This window comes from Podarcis melisellensis, assembly GCF_964234715.1.
Source record: "Podarcis melisellensis genome assembly, chromosome: 10".
Lineage (NCBI taxonomy): Eukaryota > Metazoa > Chordata > Lepidosauria > Squamata > Lacertidae > Podarcis > Podarcis melisellensis.
In genome coordinates this window covers 65,009,050-65,035,960 of record NC_138542.1, presented here as the reverse complement: position 1 = coordinate 65,035,960, position 26,911 = coordinate 65,009,050, and the positions used below count along the sequence as shown (strand labels likewise).

Genomic DNA, 26,911 nt, shown 5'->3' with positions numbered 1-26,911 from the left:
TACACAGATCTGGCTGACACAGGCCACAAAACCACAGCTCGCCCCTATACACGAAGCCAAGCCAGAGCACAACTAAGTGCAGTACAGCCATCTTCTCAGAAAAACTCTTCACAAAGTTCAAGAGGTCAAGACACAAAGACTTTAGCAACTAATCCACACCTAATGACCCACCTAAGTGGTACTCAGGATATCACTCAAGAAATCACTCAAGATATCCCTCAAGTAATTAAGGAACAAAAGAAGAAAAGGCACACTAGCCTGGGAACTTCCTCTCTGCCCAGAACATTGGAGGCTATACACCACACCCCCTCAACAGTATTTATAGGAACTCAAACACTGAGATCCTGCTCTGTTCCAGTAACAAGAAGCCGAAAGCACCAGCCTGAAGATGACGAGTGAGACCTCGTCGAAACGTCGCCTAGACACCCCAACTTTTACACGGGAAGACACCCGAGGACACCAAAACCTGCATTCCTGTACCCGTGAAAATCTACGAAAGCAAATATATATATATATATATATATATATATATATATACACACACACACACACACACACACACATTACCTATGCAATATATCAAGAATAAGCGTAGTAACTGAGTGTGTATGGATTTAGATCAATATGCACCCACATACTATGTGACTTACCGTATTATACACAGAATATGCAGCTAAAACATGGAATAAAGCTTGTTGTCTAGAGAGAAAAGACAGAAAGTAAATTTTGTAACTCATTCTTTGTGCACACTAGTGAAATACTTAATGAATCATGATATAAAACTTCACTACCATCAGGACTTAAGAAGCACATTTTGTACATTTGCATAACCTTTGTAAAAGGATAAATATTTGTAAAATTCTTGCACACTTTAATACATTTGGAAACATCTGAAGGCTAACAAGCCAGTCCTCCAACAACCCCATTTTATGTCAAGCCTAATTTCAAACCAAAGTTCTAAAAGAGCCCCACGGCTGCCAAAGAAATGGAGGACTTCTGCAGAAGGGAAGGAGTTTGTGCAACTATTATTGCAATTAGGTGTGCAACAAAATGTTGCAGTGAGGAGAGCTCCTCTCTGGTAACTAGTTATAGACAATGGAGTTGGGTTTCTGCTTTGCACTAAAACACAAGGTGACTGTAGCACGCAAGAAATTTAAGTGCATACCTTATAGCAGGAAAAAGAATATAATTCTGCTGTGTGCAACTGTGTTGTGCTGGGGGTGGGATGGGGCAGGGGCGGGTGTCGCCCAGTACAGACCCAATTTAGAAGGATGACAAAGAATACATGGAAAGACACTCCAGTCAGGCAGAACAAGGAGGATGTGGGATGAAACGTTTCAATCCCAACTGATTGTTGGGTTCATACAGACGTGGCATTTGGCATTTTCAAAACTGGGTAGAATCAATACTTCATTATATCTGATTTCACAAGTTTGAAATGAAAGGGAGCATTCAAGGACCCTCACTGATACATGGAACACTACACTTCAACCACCAGTTTCACAGATATTAAACTAAGAATATATTATTATGTTAGTAAACCATGTTCATCACGTTCTCCTATAGGATGCAGAAAAGGATTTTGTAAGGGAAAACATATTCGGTGAGAGATTAAATTACTCCTGTGATCAAGCTTAGATGAGGCATTTCCCTCCCATATGCACAAGCTTCTTTATGTATTAAATCTGGGGAAATGCTTTAGCACCATAGGTTCTATCTTGTTTCTCTTAAAGCGTCCTTATTTTAAAAGCTTCCAGTCTCTCTCCAGATGATGCTCTTACAATTTTACTTCCAAGTGCACAACCACGTGGTATAAAAATGTTTTTTTATGAATAATAGACAAACAGTAGAGGATGCTTGGAGATTCAGACATCTGGATAGGATTTCCATACATTTAACACGGAAGACCGCTTTCACAGCCCATCTCAATGGCCCTTCCCTCAGATTATTATTATTATTATTATTATTATTATTATTATTATTATTATTTATTATTTATACCCCGCCCATCTGGCTGAGTTTCCCCAGCCACTCTGGGCGGCTCCCAATCAGTGTTAAAAACAGTACAGCATTACATATTAAAAACTTCCCTGAACAGGGCTGCCTTAAGATGTCACATGAAACCCAATGAGTTTCGATTAACCTAAAACAATGAGTAATGAAGCCGATTTGCTGAAAACTAGCCATAGTTAGTAATGAATCAAAATCCCTAGTTTGGTCATAGATGCCAATTAGTTTCCGGGCCCAATTCAAAGTGCTGGTGTTGACCAGTAACACTTTACATGGCTCAGGAACTCAATACCTTAAGGACCACCTCTCCCCACACAAACTGACCCGGATCCTGCGCCTCACCCCCTCAAGGGTGGAAACAAAAGAACGGGCCTTTTCCGTGGTGGCTCCCTGTCTATGGAATGCTCTCGCCAGAGAGGCTTGCCATCATTACATGTCTTCAGGCATCAAGCAAAAACATTCCTCTTTACCCAGGCCTTTGGCCATTTAATAATCTATGACCTGTTCAAACTTGGGGGGGAGGCGAGAGAGAGACTGTTGTTTTGATTATTATTTTATTATGCTATCATTGTGCTTTTTATTATGTTTTTATTATTGTGCTCCATAAAATGTGTTCTTAGTGTTGTACACTGTAAAGCAGCCCTGGCCAACATGGCACCCTCCAGAGGCTTTTGACTACAACTCCCATCAGCCTCAGTCAGCACTTGTTGGCTGGGGCTGATGGGAGCTGTAGTCCAAAAATGGGGTAGGGGGGAGACACCAGTTTGCCGACGGCTGCAATAAAGGGAAAACAAAAGCTTTCCAATTCCTCCTGTTCCTGCCTGGGAAGAAGGGTTGGGGAGAAGAAGGGGAGCACGCCTGGTTTAGCACAATGTCCAAATGTGGCCACTGTTTCCACAAATCAATAATGGCAAAGGATCTTGGGGAGGTGTTCTGAAGGTCTGCAATACATAAGAAAAGGTGTAGAATAGTAGATTTTAGCTTTACTTACTTAACTCCATATCGGTCTCTAAACATGATATGATCCCGGTATGTCCGATTTACATCAAGGTCAATCTGCCTGATATCTGGTGAGGTACCTCTTGCTTGGGTTTTTAAGGTCTTGTGGGAGGAAGGAGAAAATAATCAGCAAGTGTATGTATCGCAACCTCACAGTTCATGCCTATGTTCTAGACTGGGCATGCAGCTGGGAGAATTTCTACATAGGTATGCAAACCAGTTCTCTTTCAATAGTTCACCTGCACACCTGCATACCCAACCCTACATTTGAAGTCAACTAAAGCTTCATTATTATATTTCCCTAACAGTAGATCAGTTATTAATTCATACCTAAAGAATTCTAAGACTTTCAGCAATGGTCCATTTCCCTCTAAAAAAAAATTTGCACAAGCCTTCCCTTTAAATGTAGACACTTGAGTTTTTCATGTCCTGGTGGACTTTTTTTCTTTCTTTTCCTGCACACATCACTAGATGGCATCTGTAACCTTTGAAGATAGGCCCGGTTCTCTTAAACCCTTTTTATCTGTTTTTTTCTGTAGTTAACTTGTAATTTTCGTTAAGATTAGTTGTAGGCCATTTCAAATTCTTCTGAATCTTGATGAATAGTTCCACAGGATCTTAACAAGCAGCAATGAACTGAACACAGGATGACAGCCGTGACCCATAACTAAGAAGAAAGGGCAGGATCCGGACAAAATACTTCTGAGGCCAATTGATTTAAATAGGAAAGTTAAGCAAATGCTTTAAGTACTTTTAAGTTCCACCAATTTTAGTTGGAAAGATATAACTGTGACTAGATTATAGCCTGAATCTGGATTTATACATCTATGTCATCTATTCATATTACATATGACTGGCCCAGAGATCTCACACATGAAGCGGAAGGAGATAGTACCCCTTCACCAATATGACGAGCTCTAGATGTTTTGCACTACAACTCTCAGCAGGAGGATACCAGGTTGGCAAGACTGGAGATAGTAGACTCCTAAGAAAGTAAGAGTGGATTGTGCCATTTCAGGCTGTAAAAAATGCCATTTTTAAAATGCTAGCTTCAAATAAAATCAGGTCTGAGAAAAACAAAGTCTATTCTAACCTGCTGCCTACCAGGTTGGACTGCTATTTGCAGGAAGGCTGCATTTGTTTGCTTTAAACATAAGGGAGGACACCCCAATATGTGACATCTCCTGTCCCCAATCGAATCTAAAGTGGTACAGCCCATTCTACACCTTTTTCCGTATGGAGCATGTCAGTCAAGCACATACGACTTAAAAGCTGACAGAAGCTTGTCAGAAAGGCTTTCAGGGTATTAGGGAAATGAAACTGGAGTTGATATACAAGGTCTATTTTTGTTAGATTCAAAAGCTTGCTTCCAGTCAAGGACATGGAGCCCAAGCTGGTATAACACAAGGTCTCTGATTAGGTTTAGGCAGTGCTTTTTTTCGGTGGCAGACGCAGGGGTATGCATACACCGAAACATTTTGTGAACCTAAGTCTGGCCTCATTGAGGGGCAGTATTTCAATATGAGTAGGAAAATGAGAGTACCCCTAAACATTTTTTTCAGGGGGGGAAAGCACTGACTTTAGGGAAGTGGCCATTGCATACTGGCTACATGCACAGCTTCAATTCCCAGCATCTGCAGGTAGCTAGTAAAGACCCCTGTCTGGAAAGCTATTGCCAGCAGTGCAGGCGACACTGAGCTAGATGGATCGGTGGTCGGCCTTGAGGAAAAAACCAACGCACCAGGCGCAACATCTGGGGGTTAGGGTTAGGGAGCGCAAATCCACGGGTTAGGGGACGCAAAGCCACGGGTTAGGGGGTGCAAATTACTTGCCTTGCCCCGGGTGCTGACAACCCACGCTACACCACTGCAACACACCTCCTATGCTCCTAAGGCTTCTTTTGTGTGGTGGTATTCTTTGTTTTTACTCTAAAGCAACCACAAAAGGGTCTCCTTCTGATGGGAGTAATGGACCACTGGCATTAGGAGGAAGAGGAGTTCAACCCTTTCCCTATTCTATTTTTCCAATATAAAAAAAGAATCCCATTCCCCAAATATGGTATTAGGTCTGCTGTGTTGGGTGGGGGGTAGATTCAAGCATCTGAAACACCCCTGCATTTTCCCTCAAGGAGGGCAAAGAGCAGTGGGAATCAGAGTAGGACAGAACTTGCCAATTACCACCACCCCCATTTTTCTTAAAAGTTGGCAGCGTGGTGGTAGAGGAGCCCTGATCATAGCTCTGCCACATCACGTCTGTCTCCAGCTTCAGAGAGTGGAGTGGGTATGTATGCTTTAGCATGGGAGGAAACAGCAGAGGCAGAAAAGGTTAAACAGCTTGCTAAAGAGAAAGCGCCCAATGGCTTCTAGGAACAAGACTATCCTGTTTATGAGTAGTGCAGTTGCAGGCTGAGAAATGGGGACATTTCCTGGAAAAGAACTGGACGTAGTTAGGTTCCTATTAATAGGATTTAATCAGGACTTTCGAGAAAGATGCCTCTCAACTTTTGAACCTTTCCATCTAAAGGGCGACATGAGCAGCGGACATTTTAAGTGTGCTAATCAAGAGTATTTGCAAGCCATTGTTCTCTGTGTGGATTCTACATTTTCTGAGAACTCAAATATTTGCTTCTAAAAAGGAACCTGAACGCTGACGCATATTCAACAAACAAGGATATAGAAACTGGTGCCAGAACCATGGAAATTAGTCACTGACTTCTTCCACAATGAATGCTTTCATTAAAAGCTGATCAACCTTTTCTCCTTTGAGGCAAAGGGAATCATGAAGGCTATACACAGGTTATCATTCTACCTGATAGTAAAGTTGGAGGTATGAAACGGATAAGAACAATCTTTATGAAAGCAGTTAGTCCTTACTAACTAGATTTTAATTAAATAATAATTGTAATAATAATACAATTTGTTGTATTAGTCATATCATGGAACACTAAAGCACTATGCGGTAAGTAATTTTCAAATATAGTATTTCTGATTTTTTAGAAACTCACATTGTAATAGTCTTTCATTTCTTCTTTCATTTTAGGGACATCAAGCAACAAAGACCAGACTTCACCTCTCAGCTGCAGTGGAATTCCTTTATAAATTCTCCTATGAAACTGTGTAAATAAACAAATAAGCAACATCAAGCAGAAGTAAACCAGAAAAGATTTGACGTGGTAACTATACCAAGACCTATAGCCTGGAAACAAAGTAAATGGTATTATTAATTTAGACAGAAGTGGCCTGTGTTTTGTGTGTATGCGCATGACAGTTTCAATGATATTCTCTCTTTGTTGATTCAGTAGGTGTGCCATGCACTGAAAAGTATCTGAAAAAAGGAGGAAGGGGTAATGTGAGGAATTATAAGGGAAATAGTTGCTCTGCCATGTGGGTTCACAGAAGGTAATCAGATGTGCTCTCTAACAGACCTTTTTGGCTGCAGTTTGAGCACTCATACAAGACCACTGATTTTGCTCCTTAAAAACACAAAAGTTCTTTTATTTGTGTAAACAGCAATTTTCGGGGGGAGAGAATCAATAGGGTCACATATACATATATGGTCAAACCAGAGCCTTGATCACCACCATTCATCACAATATGTCACCTGTCACCACTACTTATAACTTACCAGCTACTATTGTTATGGCCAGCGGCAAAATGAAATTGAGTTGAACTGCGATCAGTGTGATGTCTCCAAAGACAATGGTGCAAAACGTGGCAATATAAATACAGGACATGATGCCAGGATTGAAAGAGCAGCCATATATGAACCACGCTAGACTAATTTGACACAGGTGTCCTCTCCTGTCTTCAACCACAAAACCACGGACACTGGTGGACCACAGTTTGGGAGCCCCTCTTTAAAGTATAGAAAGTGGAGACTAGACTGCACCATGGATGCCGCATGTACAGCATAAGAAATATACACACACCATCAACCCCAACACTTAAGACACAGTGGCAACTTTCCGCAGCTGCATCATATTGTGGCCTACTCCTTTCTTCCTTGCTCCTTCCTTCCTAAAGGGTCCTAATATCCACCCCCATACCCCTGTGCAGTAATGTTCCCAAGTGTACAATGCTAAGAATGGCCATAACTTCAAAATCATTCCTACAGCTGTTTTACAATGCAAAAACTGTTTGCATAGAATACTGTGTACAAAATTCAAAATATAAGCTAATGCAAGCATTTGGAGGGAAACCACAGTTGTTCACCATTTACACCTTTCCCCCTCCTGCCATTCCTCTGCTTGAATCCATAAGAATCTAATCAATTTTTAAAAAAAGAGAGAATCAGAAGGCTGTTCACGCATCTCTTGTGCAACATCTAGTTGGCCCTGAAAGGCATACTGATATAGAACACCTAGCTAAATGGCTAATTGGCTGTGGGTTTCAGCTGAGATGAGTCTCACCAAAAGCACCACGTTCTGGAAGGTTAAAACAAAATCAATAACTGATTAGACACTTAATCTCCTGGCTCCACGTTGTAATTTACAAATCAAATGAATTCATAAAGGATTTCACAGTTATAAACCTTTAGCTGCTATGTCAAATACTGAATGGGGAAAAAACTAGTGGAGGATTTTGCAAGCTAGCTCTGCGGTTCAATTCCATTACATGGCGTGACTGTTACTTTTAACCTTGCAATGAAAATTAAATTCTTCAAAGCAACACCCTTTCTCACAGCCACACACACAAATTAAAAAATAACTGGATGCTTAAAGTTCCAAATTATTGTAGATAATAAGTATTAGAAATCTTTCCTATTATGTGGTCATCACTTTTACCCTCGGTCACTTACAATGCGACAACCAGGATGTAGTTCTATCCCATTGGCTGTGGAAACTGTGATTAGCTTCTTCAAAAGCCGGCTCAGACATATGGTCCGTTTGGGTGCTTATGAAGGCCCAACATCCCGTTCTCGTGGGAGAGTAGCTCTCATATACTCTCACACATTGCTACACTCTGACTGTAAGGGCAGAGGTGGGTGTTCTGCATAAATATTTCTAATGCTTCTGTACACAAGTCAGGATGGTGTGATTATACCCCCTGAGAAGAAAAAGGAAGAGGAAGAGGAAAGGAGAATTCTGATTCAGCCCTCGTGCATAGAAGCATCATCACGAAACATCTTGATCACGTATTCCGTTATGAATATGGGCATGTTTGCTCAGTCCTCTGCCCAGAAAAAGGGATCTTTGACCCAGGTAAGCATCTGCACTCCGCTATGGGCTAAAGGACCACCATAGGAAAATCACTATACACAGACACCAATTTCTAAAATGTGGATATTCTCTTTCTGATTGTAAGGGTGAACAGGATAAGGAAACAGCAGTATCTGTCATGCACACGAAGGGTAAATGAAATATAACGGATGAATCACCGCTGTCTGATGCAATTATAATTGATCAAGGCAGAATGAGGAAATGGCGGGATGCAGCGCAAACAGCTGCATCAACAGCTGCCGCGCACTCCAGGCCAAGCGGGTATCGGGCCTTGTGGGAATATGCCAGCTGTGAGAATGGTAAATCTGCTCCGATTACACAGCACTAGACGAGTGGGACAATGTTTCTCGGAAACAGCAGTTCATTAAGTTCTTTCTGAAGGGATAAATCGAATCAGGCTTAGCTAATGTGCAATAAAAGTTATCGTGATGGGGGGGAAAGCAAAGGTATTTTTAAAAAGAAAAAATGTGGCAAAAAACTGGACAAATTAGATTCTTATCATAAATTTGCAAAGTGCTTTATATTCTGTGTACTTCATCACAACAACCCTGTGAGATAGGCCACGGCTACTCCATTTCCCCACATGATGGGAAGTAAAGCTGATGGTCCACAAACGTGGCTTATGAAAATAAATATGTACACCTTGACTTTCCATAATCACCATAAGACCCACAACTAAATGTTTCCTATTGCTATTTAAAATCCCGAGCTTTTTACACTGACTGACACACATACACACCCAATCCTTGAAACTATTCTCAGTTAGTGAATGCAACTGTGTGCACTGGAGGGGGGCGGGGCGGTGTTAATTCTTTTGAAACTCTAATATCACTTGCCATCACACGTCTACTTTAGAGTGCTGCAGCCAGATGATGATTCCTTTACAAAAATACTTTTATATTTGCAATCAGATCTGTTGTGCTTACACGTTGCTTTCAGGTGCACACTTAAAAAGGGTAACAACACTCGAGTTTGAGTGGCCTTTCCAGCCAATTCCAATTCAGAAGCGAAGTCACAAAATAATGGACCATATCAAACGCATGGAAAATGTACATTAATTGTTGCTGAAAAGATTCTGAGAATGTTGAAGGGTAGCGTCGGGACAGTACTAGCAGTCAAAAAGAAGCCTTCAGACCCATGCTACGTATTTTTCCAGACTTTCCTGCAGGCTACTGACACTTAAATCTAATTTCTAATTGATCTTGTTCTCCAAAAAGGAAGTCCTTTATTACAGACAGATGTTACCAGACTCTGGCTTTAAAAAAGGAAAACCAAACTGGATTAAGGATTCCCACTGCCTGTCTCAGATTTCAGAGACACAGAAAAGACAGAGAAAATCTTATAAGCTGCCAATATTGAGGGTATGTTCTTCGAAGGAAGAAAAATATCCTTTTGTTGGCACTGGCTTAGCTGATACAAGAGATTTTTTTAAAAACGTCTTTATGGGAGCGAAATGAAGGCCATGCAATCACAAGGAAACAGGCAGGGTGAAATCCAGCTGTGGCGGCAGCCTCACCCTGAGCTTAGCTCTGTTCTGCTTGTGGAAGGTTGAATTCCTGGCATCTCCAGGTGGGGTTAGGATTCTCTGCAGCCTCAAGCCCTCAACAGTCACAGCCTGTCTGGGCAGACAATACTGAGTTAGATGGATCAATGGTCTGACTTGGTGTAAGGCAGATTCCTATATTCAGGGTATTTTTTAAGAAGAGGAGAAGAAGAGCCCTGCAGGATCAGACCAAAGGTCAGTCTTGTGCAGCTTCCTGCTTCCCACAGCAGCCAACCAAATGGCTCTGGAAAACTGCAGAAGAAGCAGTGTGTGCAAGTAATGACCCTCTCTCCTGTTGTGGCTCCTGCTGCCGCCTCCAATCTTTGAGGTTCTATCAGGCTATTACTGGTGGGGCACACCTGGCTGTAATCTAGTTCTGTAAACTCCCCACAGTGGTACATTTTCTGCCAATAGCCACCATGAAACAACAACAGCACTGTAACATCATTTTGTAATCATTTTCATCTCAGAAATCTTTCCTTTGCATACTGTGGTTCCTCTTTTAAATTGTTTCTGGATATTGTTTACTATTTTGGTTATGCCTTTATACTGGTTGCTGGCTGCTCCAGGCATCTCCATTGGAGGCGGGAAGAGGCTTATTATAGAAAGCCAAAGAAAATATAGAAGTATTTTCAAATGCAAGGCCTTTCCAGTTTTCCACAAGTATTCCCAACCATGCAATGGAATATTTCTGTCAATAGCTTGATACCATTCAATTATATAATGTTCTCATCTTCACATTCACAATCATGCTCCAATATTTGAATGCGCCTACTTGATAATATAGGCTTAGTTTCAAAAATAAGAGAACCTGGTTCTCAAGCATTTTTTCCCTTGTGCTAGCACTGGCAGCCATGTTTTTCTGCAAGCCTTCCACAGCTCAAAAATCAAGGATTAGACTCTTATGTTTCATAATGACTGAGATAAACATCTCCCCAGCCATCTCCATCCCTCCAAATCATTCATGAAAAGGACAAAAAGCCCTGTGTATTCCTTTAGGGCTTCATTATCTTGTACAAAGAAGAAGCTTCAGGGGTATTCTTACTTTTCTGAGTTTGTAGGAACCAAGACCTTGCTCAGCATAAGGAGAAAAATCTCAGGGTCACTGTAGAAGCTAAAGGTTTAACCAGCTGCTATATCCACCTGCAAAGAGCCCTCATCCTCTCTCCTTTCATCCTTTCTCTCTTCAGAGCACCTGGTTTCTTACTGGAATCAAATAACCAGGAATTAACAGCTGAAATAAATTAATAGGAAACAAAGTACCAGAAATTGCTCTGGGGTCCAAGATTAAACCACGTGCTACCAATATGGAAAGCAAGCAAGCAAAATGGTGTTGGAGACACAGAATAGCATCCAACTAACTCATTCTATCATTGCAAGGATTTCCACTTGTGCCACGGCACCCCTCTAACCCCCTACACCCACTAAATATGTTCTGGGGTTTTCCCCAACCTTCCAGAGCAGATATCCAGAGGTCATGGGGTGCATGTATGGGTGGAGGGAGTTCTGTTCCATAAGCAGAATTCCTTGCACTGACATGATGCGTTAGCTGGAAACTGAGAGGGTTGGAAGGGCTAATCAGTGTTCTCTTTGCCACTCGTTATTGTATTGTTTGTACAGTGGTGCCTCGCAAGACGAAATTAATTCGTTCCGCAAGTCTCTTCGTCTTGCGAGTTTTTCGTCTTGCGATGCACGGTTTTCCATAGGAATGCATTGAAAATCAATTAATGCGTGACCTCCAAAAACTTGAATTTGTTTAAGGACAATTATGAGAAATGTTGGTCAGAGATCAAAAGAGATTTGGAAACATGGTCAAGACTGAAACTTTCCTTGTTGGGTAGAATAGCTGCTATAAAGATGAATGTATTGCCGAAAATGCTATTTCTGTTTCAGGCCCTCCAGATCGTGGACAAGGTGGAATGTTTTGGAAAATGGCAGAGGGATATTTCTAAATTTGTCTGGCAGGGCAAAAAGCCCCGAATTAAGTTTAAAATACTAACGGATGCGAAAGAAAGAGGGGGGTTTGCCCTGCCGGACTTGAGGTTATATTATGAATCTGCAGCCCTCTGCTGGTTGAAAGATTGGATTTTATTGGAGAACACCGATGTCCTCGACCTGGAAGGATTTGATAATGCTTTTGGGTGGCATGCATATTTGTGGTATGACAAGGTTAAAGTTCATAGATCATTCAAAAACCATATTGTCAGAAGGGCAATTTTTATGGTCTGGTCAAAATATAAAGACTTATTGGAGAGTAAAACTCCGAGGTGGCTCTCACCGATGGAGGCCAAAGCACGGAAAAGACTCAATATGGAGGCCCACTGGCCTAAATATTGGGAAATAATTGAAAAAATTGGAGATAATTGGAGGTTGCAGAGTATGGAAAAGTTAAAAAACAAGGTGCGAGATTGGTTACATTATGCTCAAATTCAGGAAGTTTTTAAAGCGGACAAAAAAGTGGGTTTCCAGGAGGAAAAGTCGAAATTAGAGACAGAGCTGCTTGAGCCAAAATCTAAGTTAATTTCGAGAATGTACAACTTGTTGCTTAAATGGAATACACAGGATGAGATTGTTAAATCCTCCATGATAAAGTGGGCGCAGGATTTGGGGCACAACATTATGTTTGAAGACTGGGAAAGGTTATGGAACACCGGAATGAAATTTACGGCATGTAGTGCCCTGAAGGAAAATATTATGAAAATGACATACCGGTGGTACATGACCCCAGTCAAGCTTGCAAAGATATATCACCTGTCCGACAACAAATGTTGGAAATGTAAAGAGGAGGAAGGGACATTCTTACACCTCTGGTGGACCTGCCCGAAGGTGAAGGCCTTCTGGGAGATGATACATAATGAACTAAAAAAGGTGCTTAGATTTACCTTACCCAAGAAACCGGAGGCCTTCCTCCTGGGCATGGTGGACCAGAGGGTGGCAAACAAAGATAGAATTTTCTTTATGTACGCTACTACAGCAGCAAGGATCTTGATGGCAAAGCACTGGAAGACACAAAATCTACCCACATTGGAAGAATGGCAGACGCAGCTGATGGACTATATGGAACTGGCTGAAATGACTGGCAGAATCCGAGACTCGGGAGAAGAAGAAACGGAGGAAGTTTGGGAAAAGTTTAAGGATTATTTGAAAAAGCATTATAAGTTGTATGAATGTTAAAAAATGCTCCTTTTTAGGAAATTACAGCTTCAGCATCGGTTAATTTTTTGAATTGGAAAATAAGGAACAACAAGACAGAAGTGGTGTAATGAAATAATTTTATTGTGTTGAAACTAAAACAATGGATTTGGACTGAAATGTTTAGAGACCAGATATCACGATAAAATGGAAGATATATTATTATGTTTAAAATAAGTTAACAATTTGCTGAGGTCTTAAATTTACAGAGAATGCAGTGTTCGGAAGATGGGGGGAGTCCACTAGATTTATGGAAATAAGTGTTTGGAAGTTGGATTTTGTATACTATAAACTTAATAAAAATTATATTGAAAATCAATTAATGCGTTCCTATGGAAACCGCCTTCCCCCGACCTCTTCTGGCGGGCGGCATTTTAAAATCGCCCAGGACAGCGGAGGACTTCTCCGCTGTCCGGGGCGATTTTAAAGCCCCTGGGAAGGCAGGCAGGGGGGACAAAGACTTTTGCCCCCCGCCTGCCTTCAGAAGAGGTCCAGGACAGGCTTCGCGGACCTCTCCGCAAGCAGCGGGAGCGCTCCTTGCGGAGAGTTGCCAGCGCGCCCAGGCTTCGCGGCCCCGCCGCCCGGCTTCGGGACATCGTTCCGATGCCGGGCGGCGGGGGGAGGCTTTCTCGCCTCGCCGCCCAGCTTCGGGACATCGTTCCGATGCCGGGCGGCGGGGGGAGGCTTTCCCGCCCCGCCGCTCGGCTTCGGGACATCGTTCCGATGCCGGGCGGCGGGGGGAGGCTTTCTCGCCCCGCCGCCCGGCATCGGGACGATGCCCCGAAGCCGGGCGGCGGGGGGAGACGTTCCTGCCCCGCCGCCCGGTATCGGGACGATGCCCCGAAGCCGGGTGGCGGGGGGAGGCTTTCCCGCCCCGCCGCCCGGTATCGGGACGATGCCCCGAAGCCGGGTGGCGGGGGGAGGCTTTCCCGCCCCGAAGCCGGGCGGCGGGGGGGAGGCGTTCCCGCCTCGCCGCCCGGCATCGGGGCATCGTTCCGATGCCGGGCGGCGGAGGGAGGATTTCCCGCCCCGCCGCCCGGCATCGGGGCATCCTTCCGAAGCCCGGCGGCAGGAGGAGGTGTCCCCGCCCCGCCGCCAGGCTTCGGAGGAGGTCCGAGGACAGCGGGGAAGACGCGCTGCGCTTCCCCACTGTCCCGGAGATTTCCCTATGGGCTGTCGTCTTGCGAAGCAAGCCCATAGGGAAATTCGTCTTGCGACGCGCCTCCAAAACGGAAAACCCTTTCGTCTAGCGGGTTTTCCGTCTTGCGAGGCGTTCGTCTTGCGAGGTACCACTGTGTATGTTTTGCTGGATCCATTTTTAATTTTGATTCTTGATGTAAGCTTGGTTACACGGCGTTATCTAAATACAATAAATAAACAGAAGTGATCTGCAAGTGGCTGTAGCAGCTGCTAGAACCCATAGCTACTACAGTCACGTGGAGGCTTCACACCATATAGAACCTCAATCATGGACTTCTGTGTGAATCAGAGATGGGACAGCAAGAGGAAGCCTTGTTGCTATCTCCTTCTGAATCTCAGACAGGCTTTTATTTATTCTTTGGAAGCTATGGACAGGGGAATGGGGAACAAGGGGACAATTTGACACAGAGTCTCTCAATAAACTCTAAATTATTTTCAGCTACCTCAAGCCTGGCAGTTTCTCCCCCCTCCTCCCTGATGCTTCCTTATTTCTTTTCTCTCAGTCAGATAGCTACTCCATCAACAAGCGAGTCAGATGGCACAGCAAAGAAGACATTTGAATGTGAATACAGTGAATGACATTTTTATTCAAGGCACCCTGAAAGTTATGGTCACACCAGGACAAAGGAGGCTTTAATGCCTGCCGTGATTGATGGCTTGATATGCCCTATCTCAGCTGCAGGATATAATTAAGATGCAAACACATAAACTCAAAGCACCAGGTCAAGAAGGGCTGTCAAGCAGCATACAGAGAGGCAAACGTGTTGATTCCCTATGCTACTAAAGAAAGGTTGCAGGTTATTGGAGTTGGGGTGTGTGTGTTCATGTTAGGAAGGTGGGGTGTTGAACAAGTACTTCCCTCTCTACAATTTATATATTATGCAGCACACAAGATTTGAGAAGTGCTTTAGAAGTTTTTGCTGTCCTTGTGCTCCAAACAATGCTGCAAGTCAAGGCAATAACTTATGCCCATTTTAGAGATAGGAAGCTGAAGTCAAAATTGAGGCTTGGCCAAGACATATCATCCATTTTCAAAAACTTTGCCAAATTGGTGTGATAAGGACCATCCTAATGAAAGAATAGCGAATGTCTCCTTCCCTTACATTCCACAGAACAGCTTCAACGTCCTTAAATGCCTTTGCCAGCATTTCTCTTCCCAACTTTAGAAAAGACCAACAAAGGGAGGGAGGAGGAGGGAGGCTAAATAGTAAAACATTTTCTATAGTAAGAGCCTCCAGAGAGAAAGGGCTGTATCACAAATTGGTGCAATGTGCTTAGTTTCTGAGGTTCTTTTTCAATGCGGCACACAAAACATGTACCAGTTAATACAATTGCTGCTGTAGTAGGAGGAGAATAATAATTATTATTTTTAAAATAGGATTATTAAAAGAAAAGGAGTTCCAAAACATGCCCAACATGGAAACTGGGAGTTTGGGGATCTCAAATTGTGCACTTGTACATAACTGGTTTGTGGGCAGTTAGGAGAGAAAAGAAAGTTATTGCATCTACAGGAACCCTATTATTCCTGTTAGATGAACACTGTTGAACACAGTGATGGTCCAAGCCCATTTCTTAACACTTTCTACCCAAATCTGATCAATCAGGATTCTGCTCTCTGGCAAAGAGACCAAAAGCTAATTGCTATATATCCCTCCCATCTTGCAAATCTTCCTTTCCTGTACATTTCTACCCAACAGTGTAAGTCCCTTCTGTCCCGCTTGGATTTCTTCCCAGACCATCTTCTCCTGCTCTTCTCTTTTCTCTTCTTGTACCTATGGGACCACCTCTCCCGGTATGCCCCACGGAGAGCCTCAAGGTCCATACATAGCAACACCCTAGAGGTCCTGGGCCCTAAGGAAGTTATATTAGCTTCAACCAGAGCCAGGGCCTTTTCAACTCTGGCTCCGGCCTGGTGGAACGCTCTGCCTCATGAGACCAGGGCCCTGCAGGATCTGATTTCCTTCCGCAGGGCCTGTAAGACAGAGTTGTTCAGCCTGGCCTTTGGCTTGGAGCCAATTTGATTCCCTCCCTCTCTTTCTTTTTTCTTTTCCTTCTCCTCCTGCGATGAGCCTACATTTTAATGTTTCAATGTTGTATTTTAATTTTGTTTTTATGTTGTAATCATTCAACTTGTTTTTATTATTGCTTGTAAGCCGCTCTGAGCCTGGCCCTGGCTGGGGAGGGCGGGGTATAAATAAATTATTATTATTATTATTATTATTATTATTATTATTATTATTAATATTATTATTTCCCTCAAACCTCAGCACCTCCAACCCACTTCCTACAGACAAACTGGTTGTATTTCCTGCTCGATGTGAAGCTCCTCTTTCTTCTTAGACCCTACCATGGAAGCTTCACTGCCTGTCAACGTTCTATAGCTAGAAAGCTTCCTCTGAGCATGTAGAATGTTCATGAGCCAGTGTGGCGTAACAATTAAAAGGGTTGGACTATGACCTGGGGAAGCCAGGGTTCAAATCCCCACATCTACACATATATAAATACACACACACACACACACACACACAGAGAGAGAGAGAGCGCGCGCAGGTAAAATGTTATAAATGTATTGTACGAGAGAGAGAGAGAGAGAGAGAGAGAGAGAGAGAGAGAGAGAGAGAGCGCAGGTAAAATGTTATAAATGTATTGTACTTAAGAAGCCTGGGTGAATAAAGAGGTTTACATCTGGCACCTATGACATAAATGTTGGTGCCAAGTGAGGCTCCCTGGGAAGACTACTCTATAACCTGGGCACCCTAGCCAAAAACGCCCTAGTTGGCACCTGCCTCATCTCTGAAGGTGGAGGCACTCAGCAGATCTGAAAAATACTGGCCTTCGTTGGGTTGGGTAGTAGCCACTCCTTCAGGCATTTGCATATTATTTATTTGGAGTATTTGTGCCCAACGCTCTTCAGCCAAAAAGGCTCCCAGAATGGCTTATATAAAATCCAAACAAGGCAACCCCTACCAGCAGGATTACATTCAAATAAATAAATAAATAAATAAATAAATAAATAATCTAGTCCAATCCCCTGCAATGCAAGGATTTATTTATTTATTTATTGTCCAACATGGGGCTCGAAGCAATGACTCTGAGATTAAAAATATCATAGTCTACTAACTGAGCTACAACACTGATGTGCAGTAACGCACATGTATTTCCTGAAACATTATTCTTTTTGCATTGATGCCTTTCAGAATCTTGCAGCATGAGAAGATCAACACACCGGGGAGGGATTTGTGTGCACACAAGAGAGAGAGAGAATAGGCTGAATGTTACCAGTGAATATTGGTTTTTTTAAAAAAAAAAAACATGCACACATTTAAGTGAAACTTCACAACTTTCTACTTGTGTTCACCATCTCCATTCCTACTGCACAATTATAAAATTGGTACTTCCTAAGCAATTATTCTTCTGCGGCTTAACTTCCAGAGCAATGAAGCTCTTGGAAACTAGCTGAATGGAAGGCTCTTTGTGCATTTGTTGTTTAAAATGAATGCTATAATGAAAGCTATGATGGAGAAAAATGAAAGCCCGGCACCACAGAATCCAATTTAATACTGTTGCATTCAGTAAATGCAACTGCCTGTGGAAGCACTTTAACTTTACCTTTTCTGTGTTCTTGTATTTCTCCCAGCTTTTCAACATCTTCAGCCATTTTGTAGTTCTTTCAATTTCAAGCTGCTTTTGCTGAAAATAAAATTAGAGTGCGTTATTCCCTTCATCTCACCTGTACTAAAGAATGTTTGGACATTTACAGGCGTTTAGGAACAGACGCAGCTACGCATTTCATATCAGAAAAACCAATGGCAAGGTATTATAAATCAAATGCAAATGTTTAAGAAATACATTGGGGTTTCTTCTCCCCAGCTGATGCTGATCATGTCCAACCAATACAGAGAGGTTAAGGAGGAAAAGCACATATTAAATTAGAAATTAAATTAATTAAAATTAAAAACACAAATATTTGCAAATAAGGCCATCTATAAATCTAAACTGAAGCAGAATTAAGCAATATGCCATGGGTAGGCAAACTAAAGCACAGGGGGTCAGATCCGGCCCAATCGCCTTCTAAATCTGACCCGCAAACAGTCCAGGAATCAGCGTGTTTCTGAGTAGAATGTGTCCTTTTATTTAAAATGTAACCCTGGGTTATTTGTGGTGTTTTTACATGAGTAGAATGTGTGCTTTTAAAAAAATGCATCTCTGGGTTATTTGTGGGGCATAGGAATTCGTTCACTATTATTTTTACCAAAATATAGTCCAGCCCCCCACAAAGTCTGAAGGACAGTGGACCGGCCCCCTGCTGAAAAAGTTTGCTGGCCCCTGCGATATGCCTTCCACTGGCAGTGACCACATGGTTGTTTCTCAGCTAGTCTTCTATTGTTTCCTCTGGCCAGCAGTGACACTTGGGGGCCGCAGGAAAAAGGCTTTCCCAGCACCTGCCACCTGATTCCTTTAGCTGGAGATGCCAAGGGTCAGACCTGAGACCTTCTGCTTGCAAAGCTTCTGCTCTAAGTGAATGGTCCCCAAGCATTTTTCTTCTGGGTAACTTAGAAGCTGCTGGTGGTTTTGGCCAACCACTTAATTAGTTTCCTGCCTGTTTAGAAATTTTAATGTGCTGTGCATAATTTTTTTAAAAAATCAAATGGCATTCAAATTTTAATACAACAAGCAATAAAAACAGAATTCCCCTGCAGCCAAGCTGGTGCCAAACATATTGCCATGCTTGCCTCTGGACCAAATCAGCGAGGGGTCTTGTCAAAGGACCTCCATGCATACTGCCCAGGCTTGCACCCTGGGAGATCACTTTGGTGATCTCCATTGTGTCCCAAGACAGATTGAAGCCAACAGCAGCCACCTAACGTGTAGATAAGTCAGTTTCACCCTGAACCTGCCCATTCCAGAAATATCTACTTGACTGTACATACAAAGTTTTGACTATCTCCCATATAACAACCTCCAGATTCTGACCAGTAAAAGTTACAATGAAAATTATGTACTCCGCTCTGTACTTTGCCACACCCATAAGAGATGTGGAGTTTATTTTAAATGCCACTGTGCAGCCTAATCAGTGCATTGCACTGCAAAGAGATACTAAGCAACAACAGGTTATTCCAAAGACAGACATAATTACAGTAATTTAAGACCACTTCACAATACTTAAATGGAATAGAGCCACTGTGCATGCTATAATCTTTCCTTTTGCTGATAAATACCTATGGAAGGTTTGCATTCGTTCATCAAGCAAAGTCTACCCAACAAAAACATTTTGTAACAGTGTTTAGGAAGAGTCTTATCTGAAGCCCTACAATTTCATAGTAACTTTATATTATGTTAAGCAGAGATTCTTCCCACTAATGTGCACTTTCAGAGAAAACTGCACACACTTGACTTCCACAAGAGAATGTGCAAGAAACTAAATGTGCAGCAATGCATTTTAGTGACAGTTTTGTTCCCCAGCTAGTTGACTGCATCATAAATTGTGGGCAACAACTGAATTTTAGCTTCTGCAGCAATGCTTCCCAAATATGCTGTTCGGGACAGTTTTTTTGCTGGCTTAAAAACTGGAGAGATAGTATACTCAAAAAGATTTATCAATAGCTCCCTGAGCATTTGAACGAAGTTACTTTTTCAGCTTCTGTATAGAATAGCTATAATGGACTTCCGTTACCCTACTCTCTCCTTTGCATATGTGAATCTGAGATCTCCCTGATCTTACAGTGACACCTGTATTTTAGAACAGTGTTACTACAGAAATCAGACAGATACCTACAACCTTATTTTTTTGACCCCCTGACTACCAACAGTTTTTAGAGAATTTGTTCGGTTCAGTGTTAGTCATTCTGTATTTTATTATTCTATAATCTTACTATGTTTTAATAATTTTATGGTGCACCACCATGATATTTTTCTTATTACTTGGCTGTTTATAAACACTCCTGTAAATAAAATAAAAAAATAGTCCCAAAGAGCTTTTCCACTGATGTTCCCCGAAGTCTTATGTAGTCCTAGCATAGTAAACTTCAGAAATGTTGATATTCCACCCACAAGTGAAAAGCAGATAGATGTTAGGAGTACAGATTTGTTTAAGCAGCTCATTTCCCTAGTTTCTTGTAAACTTTACTTTGAGTTGAGTTGAGTTGCAATTTCTGGGTCATGTTTTTGATACAAAAAGGCTTCATAACCTTGTGACCATAGCACTGGGAACATGCACCATCTTTATGTTTTTGGAGGGTACTTGATACATAAAAGAGGAGTTCTGGCCACACGTCTTGAACTTTTTTGTGAAGACCAGTCCTTAGCCTTTGTTATCAGCTCCTTCTCCTGACTTTTATGTTCTACAGTTTATCAAAACACTCCACTGCACAATTAGAGCAAATGCTGATTAGCTGGTAAGTTGTGATTTCAACATTTAACGCCCCAATTTCCTCCTTCCAAAAATTATTGGCTATAAGATTACAGATTATGCAGAAAAGAGAAGTAGCAATAACCTAGCAATTACTGAAAAATGCTCCTACCCACAAACTTTCATCATTTCCATCTGAAAGTCAAGTAAAAGTCAAATAATGTGTGCAAACAAAAATTCAAGGACAAAAATCTCTGCTAAAACCTACACAAAAGATATACTGGTGGAATTATGGAGTATGCAAAATTCAGCCCTAAATTCTCCTAAAGTTTTTAAAGTAGCAACAAAAGGCCCTATTTTCCATTCTCCCATACATTAGATGAAAATAGCTTCTGGATCTTCAGATAAGAGCAAAACTTTTCAGAGGGCATTTAAGTTAGGGAGCATCCTGGACTAGGCAGAGACCCAAGTGTAATTTAAAGAGGCTTAATTAAGTAGAAGCTCAGCAAACAGCTGCAAAAAGAACACAAGTGGCTCTTCCACCTTCCCAGACTAGCAGGGCTCAGCATCCTCTTGGCAAGTGACCTTTCAGTTGATCCTAGGAGTGTTAACAGCTCTATGGGGACTGCATAAGCCGCCTTCTTTTGACGACACTCAATGCCAAATAATCACCAAGAGCAAGGGCAGGAAAAGTAGCTCACTGCATCTGAGTAAAAAAGGCATTACTGAGAGATTTCACGAACAAGGGAATGGGTTTAATAGGCACAACTAACAGAGAGAGCTAAATTTGACTCACAGCAGCCTCAGTTGCAGCACAGCCAAGTCTAAGAATGACGTAATCTGTGGAATGCACAGAGGGTGGTGGAATTTGTTGGCACAAGTAAGTCTTCAGCACACAAGCTTTGGGCCAAAACACCATGCAGATTGTGCAACATAAATCGATAAGAACTTGCCTCGCTATGGGAAGAAAGTGTGAGGGCTCTGACAGGGTCCTAGAGTCCTACCGCCTCCTTCCCAAAGCTGAGTTAGCACTTGCCCAGCTGGGAAGGAGGTGGGAGGGCTCTAGGACTCTGCCAGAGTCCTCATGCCTCCTTCCTAAAGCCTGGCATGGCACCAGCGCTGGGTAAGGGACACCAAATTTTGGCTTAGCTCGGGGCACCATTGCACCAAAGTCTGCCCCTGCGAAAACAGTACTTTCGCAGTCTTCTGTTAGAACTCAGTACAACTCCAATGGTGGAGTACAGACTTTGCCTGCAGAAAGCCCCATGTTCAATCTCTGGCATTTGCAGGTAGCCCTGGGAATGTCCGTCTGAAACTCTAGAGAGTTGCTGCCAGTTACTGTTGACAAAGGAGTACCAGAGGCAGCCAATGTGGTGCTTTCCAGATATTGCTGTTATGCAACTCCCAACCACTGCCCTTGACCACTGCCCTTGCTAGTCAGAGATGGAGACCAACATGTGGAGGAGACCACGTGTACATAGTGGTGTACATAGCATAGTATAACCCATGTTCTGCTTCAGTGTAAGACACCTTCTGTGCACCAGCTTCAATCTACAATATCTCCAGTTTCAAGTTGCAGAATCACAGGTTAAAGGGTTAGCAATGATCACTGCCTGAGACCTAGAAGAAGCACTCCCCGTCAGAGCAGATAGCACTAGTCTTGAGTCATGGTCTGACTCAAGACAGCTTCATATGCACAATGACCTGCCCACATATAGCTACAGCAGTGGTACAGCACTGAGTAGAACAATCACTGGTAATTTAAAGTGAGAGATGAAGAACTTACCCTCTCTGTTGCTGCGTCATGGACAGGTAGCTCCTCTTGGCTAAAAAGAAAGGGGAATAGACTATTACTTCCGTTGAATATGAACAAAATGATAGTTTCGAACAGATTGCTACTAATGGAGACTCAGAGGCATGGTGCAGAAGATGAAGACTTAAGAGTCAATTGCAAAACATTATGCCACAATAAAGTAAGATAATAGAACAGTGGACATATCCTCTGATTGGGGATAAAACTCAGTGGAAGCTCAAGTGCATATGGTGGTGCTGTTTCTACTGTATAACATTCTACAAGCTCTTTAAAGCAGAAAAGTTTGTGGGCCTACAATAGAGAGAGGAGATTACAATGAAGTAGGATGGACAGGTATGTATTAGTCATATAAAACAGTCAAATATTTACTTGGGCTGTATCCAAAAATCTATTTTGACTTTAGCACTCAGAAAATTCAATTGAACAATACTTGAAATTAATGACTACGTCAAATTCTGTGCTGTGGATTGACTGTTAAATCAGTTTTAAACACAGATCGATACCTAGCGAATCACTTGGGTGGGTGATTTCACAACCCATAAATTAGTTTACAAATCTGCATCCAAATCACACAAAATAAGAAAATGTTTTTAAAGTCAGAAGCCAAGATAAAAAGAAGACTGCCTTTTATTATAAGCAGTTTGGTGTGGTGAAGGAAGACACTTGCCTAGTAATATGCTTAGAACTGTTGGGTCCTTACACACGCTCAAACACTCATATATTTATATACTATTTATTTTGGTGAAATAAGCTGAGATATTCATATGCAGCCCCTTCCCTCTCTCCTCAACATGCCACAATTAAACTTGGAAGTCTGCTATTAATCATAGTTTCCTGTTTCAGTCAAACCAGGAAAAAGTATGTTTACCAGGTTCAGAACAAGCCAAGGTTTAAGATCCTGAGTTGTTGCCAACCATAGTTCCCAATTAACTATGGTTCACTGAAGACTTCTTAGCTTTCAGCAATGCACCAAAAAGAAAAGAGGGAAGGAGCAGCACGAAGACAGTGTGTGCTGCTGGTAAAAGTCTCACGCTTATCTGGGCTTATTGAGCTGACATATAATCATCCAAACTGGGCCAGTGAATTTTGGCTGGGTCAGTATATGAAATGATTTTTAAAGAATTGACTGATCTCTACACTGGCTCATGACTCTTAAGGTTTCTTGCCTTCTCCGTTTTTTGGTAGCATGTAATGCTCTTCAACCTGCAAGAGCTCCCCGCCAAACAGCCATTGTGGTTCTTATACTCCTTCACTTTTGCTCTTTGCTTGTGACACAACGTGGTGCGAACTGTGTAAAATTAGCAGGAGGAGGGCCATTGGTAAGGCAGGAATTGTCTGGCTCATACTGTTCCATTAATTTTTTATTTTCAGCTGCATAGAGGCTCTGCATCCAAGTCTCAGCGAATCATAAATAATATGCAATCTTTTGGAAAGGATGATCTGAATGCAAGTATTAATTCAGATGCTCGCTATAGCAATTTACAGCTTACTGCTCACTGACCACGCACACTGCTCAAGTTCTCAAGATGCACATTCTTATTCCAGCTGAGCAAGCTACGGGGTTGGACTGGGTTGTATTAATTTTACTCCGCCACTTCTCCCGCTGCCACTTCATCAGTGACTTTAATAATTCAGTATTGCCAGTTGGTGCATTGCTTAAAATGGGAGAGTGCTGCCTGAACAATACAGCTGCCATGGGGATGCTTGTTCCCATGTTGAATCTTCCCAAAAAAAAAAAACCCAGCTTGATTGTTTAGCAGAACTGACAACACAGTGTCTTGCCCACTGTACACAGCTTTCCCACATCAACCAGCATCCTCTGATCAAGTTTGGTTGATTTGGTTGGAGGGGGTTTGGGGATGGGGTGGGGGAGAGGAAGTTACACATTTACATCCCACTTCCCTTCCAAGAAAGCAGCACACACAGCGTTCCCTGTGGTCTCCCATGAAAGCGCTGACCGGACACTGGCGGTTGCTGTATTGTGCGTGTCTGTGTGTCTAATTCTGTGTGTCTGACTACAGAATTAGGCTTCTGCTGTACCATATCACCAATGGGCCACAAACATATCGTGCTAAATAAGCTACAGTGGTCCCCAGGGGAACCACTACCAACACCCATTTTATTGCACATCTTATATAAGGTCCTTAGTTCCTGTTCACTGTGGCGAAGGACCCTAGTTCTCTGGTAGAGCAGCTGGTAGAAGGCCCTTGGTTCAATCCCCAGTGCCTCCAAGTAGGACTGGGAAAAGCTCCTGCCTAAAACCTTGGAGAGCTGCTGCCAGTCAGTGAAGACAATAGTGAACTAGATGGACTCAGTATAAGGTAGCTTCCTATGTTAGGAGTATCAGGATGGTGTTTATGGTGGTAATTAAATAGTGCTGACATTATCAGGACAAGATTCTAAGTGCTACGGGGTGATTAAATTAAATGACTAGACATCCACTAAAGACTATTGCAGCTTAAAAGACTAAATTGTGTCTACATGGAAAGCAATTACATTTATAGCTATGTCTGATGCTCTACTTATTTTAGCTAAGAGAAGCCCGACTCCAAAGTGTGATACTATTTAAGACACACATAGCACATATCCAGATGATAATCAGGCTAAAAACAGAATCTAAACTCAAGTCCCAGGTCCTTAAATGTTCGATCTTGCTCACTAAAAGAACGGGGAGAAAAGATATCACGGGACTTTCACAAAATAATACATTTTAGATTTGGGCCACGGCTTCTATCACCAGAAGTATTTTGTACCCGAGAGTAGACACCCAACCAAAGTAATGTTCCTGTACCACATCATGAGTGGCTGACAAGTTGCCTCTCTGTGTAAAATACACAGAAGCATGCTATGTAAAGAAAAAAAGGCACATTTGATATGTACTTCTATATGTCGCCTCAAGGGCTGATGCTTAACTTTCTTTCCAGTGAATCAATGAGGCTTTAAAGTGCTCTATAAGCAGATGAAACAGTAAAATAAAAACATCCATACACCCTTTAGAATCGAAGAAATAGGTGTGTCTTTTGTTCTTGGTAATTTCTACCACAGTAAAAACTAATGGTAAAACAGATCAGGTCCAAGGATGGAGACTTCTACACACCTGAAGACACTGACCTCACCAGAAGTAACTGCCTGCTAAAATCTGGTGCACAGAAGTTTTAAATAAAAGGTCAGGCCAACTCTGCACTACTATCTACAACTGCTTTGTGTTGGACTGTGAGCACAGCTCAAACAAGGACAACCACAGCGGGCCTTATGCTTTTAAACTCCCTTGGCTTGTCAAAATAAATGCATTATGCTAGGTATTTGGGCTAGTACGTTACACCCTCCCAGAGTTTTTCAGTGGGTATCAATCTGTGTTGTTGTTTTTTTTAAGTATGTTTTTAAATACACCACCCTGCATGCGCGCACAGTTGACAATTTTAACCCAAGCAGAAATGTCTTGATTTGCTTCCAAAATGTGTTCGAGTGAGGCCTTTGGCAAATGTCCAGGAGAAGCTAGCTCCTTGCAAGTTAACCAGCTGCTGAAAACAGATTGCTATGGTCCTTCAAGGGTGCTCAGACAGTGGTATTACATGGACACTCTTCACTTGATTAGTTGCTCCTAGGCCCATTTAACATTTTAAAGCAAGTCTGCCATGTTTTTATCCGTGTTCCTTGCAGCAAACACAGTATTCACATCCACACCAGACATTTAAAGTACTCTCAAGCCATTTTAACAGTCATGGTAAAGAATTCAGGGAACGGTAAGTTTCCCACGGGAGCCTCGAGTTGTCAGCCCCCTTAACAAACTATTACTGCTTGTTTAATTTGTACTACAATTCCCAGGATTCTTTGGGGGAATTCCCTCAAAGAATCCTGGGAATTGTAGTACAAATTTAACAAGTGGTGCAAACATGGCTGTGACAAGCATGTGGAGAGATGCACATTTCCAAACTAAACAGCAGATACATATCAATAATCCCACATTCAGCCACATGTGTCTTCAGTGTATGATCAACATAAATCTCAAGTTGTTTTGAAGCCAGCTTCACCACACTTCAGGAATTTTCTGTATAGACTGTAAACACGTCTGCTGCTATAACGTTGGGATTGGCGCTACGGAACTCAAAGGCAAAGCTCTACAAGGCTTCACAGAGGAGTTTGTGTTGTTAACTGTTTATTATTTATTTCAGTGCTCATATCAAGCTGACTGAGATGCCCCTCCTGTGTCGCCCTTCGCCCACACCCAAATGCTGGACTCTGGTATTCTAACAAGAGCCACAGACCACAAGCCCTATTGATGCCTGTCCCTGTTATGCTCCCTTCTCTTATTTCAGATATTCTTCTAACGTAGATAATAGCTAAGTGGGAACAGAACAATGAGAGCGTGGTTGTATCAATGGCGAAATGAAATTTTTAGATCCTTGCAGCCAGGGAATACCAATCTTTACATCTCCTGTTTGTAAAGTGTGTGTTTTTCAATTCCCCTCCTTCTCTCCTCCACAGTGTGTGTGCACTCCTGCCCACACCACAACTCTCAAGAGGCTTTGGCTGTTTGCAGGCAAAGTCTGCCTACACAAATCAATCTCTGTTGGTGCAGCTTATGAA

The 26,911-nt window shown here is 42.3% G+C and overlaps 1 protein-coding gene across 8 annotated transcripts in view; it reads right to left on the bottom strand.

Moving 5' to 3' along the window:
* USP6NL (USP6 N-terminal like) overlaps positions 1-26,911 on the bottom strand; it is a 146,741-nt gene that overhangs the window by 36,247 nt on the left and 83,583 nt on the right. For all 8 annotated transcript variants that reach the window (XM_081926911.1, XM_081926908.1, XM_081926910.1 and 5 more), the window contains 5 exons: positions 22,298-22,337; positions 17,772-17,852; positions 6,014-6,121; positions 3,002-3,111; positions 651-699 (listed from right to left, as the gene is read on the bottom strand). In XM_081926911.1, coding sequence (XP_081783037.1) covers positions 651-699; positions 3,002-3,111; positions 6,014-6,121; positions 17,772-17,852; positions 22,298-22,337 — 388 coding nt within the window. The remainder of the gene's footprint in view (positions 1-650; positions 700-3,001; positions 3,112-6,013; positions 6,122-17,771; positions 17,853-22,297; positions 22,338-26,911) is intronic.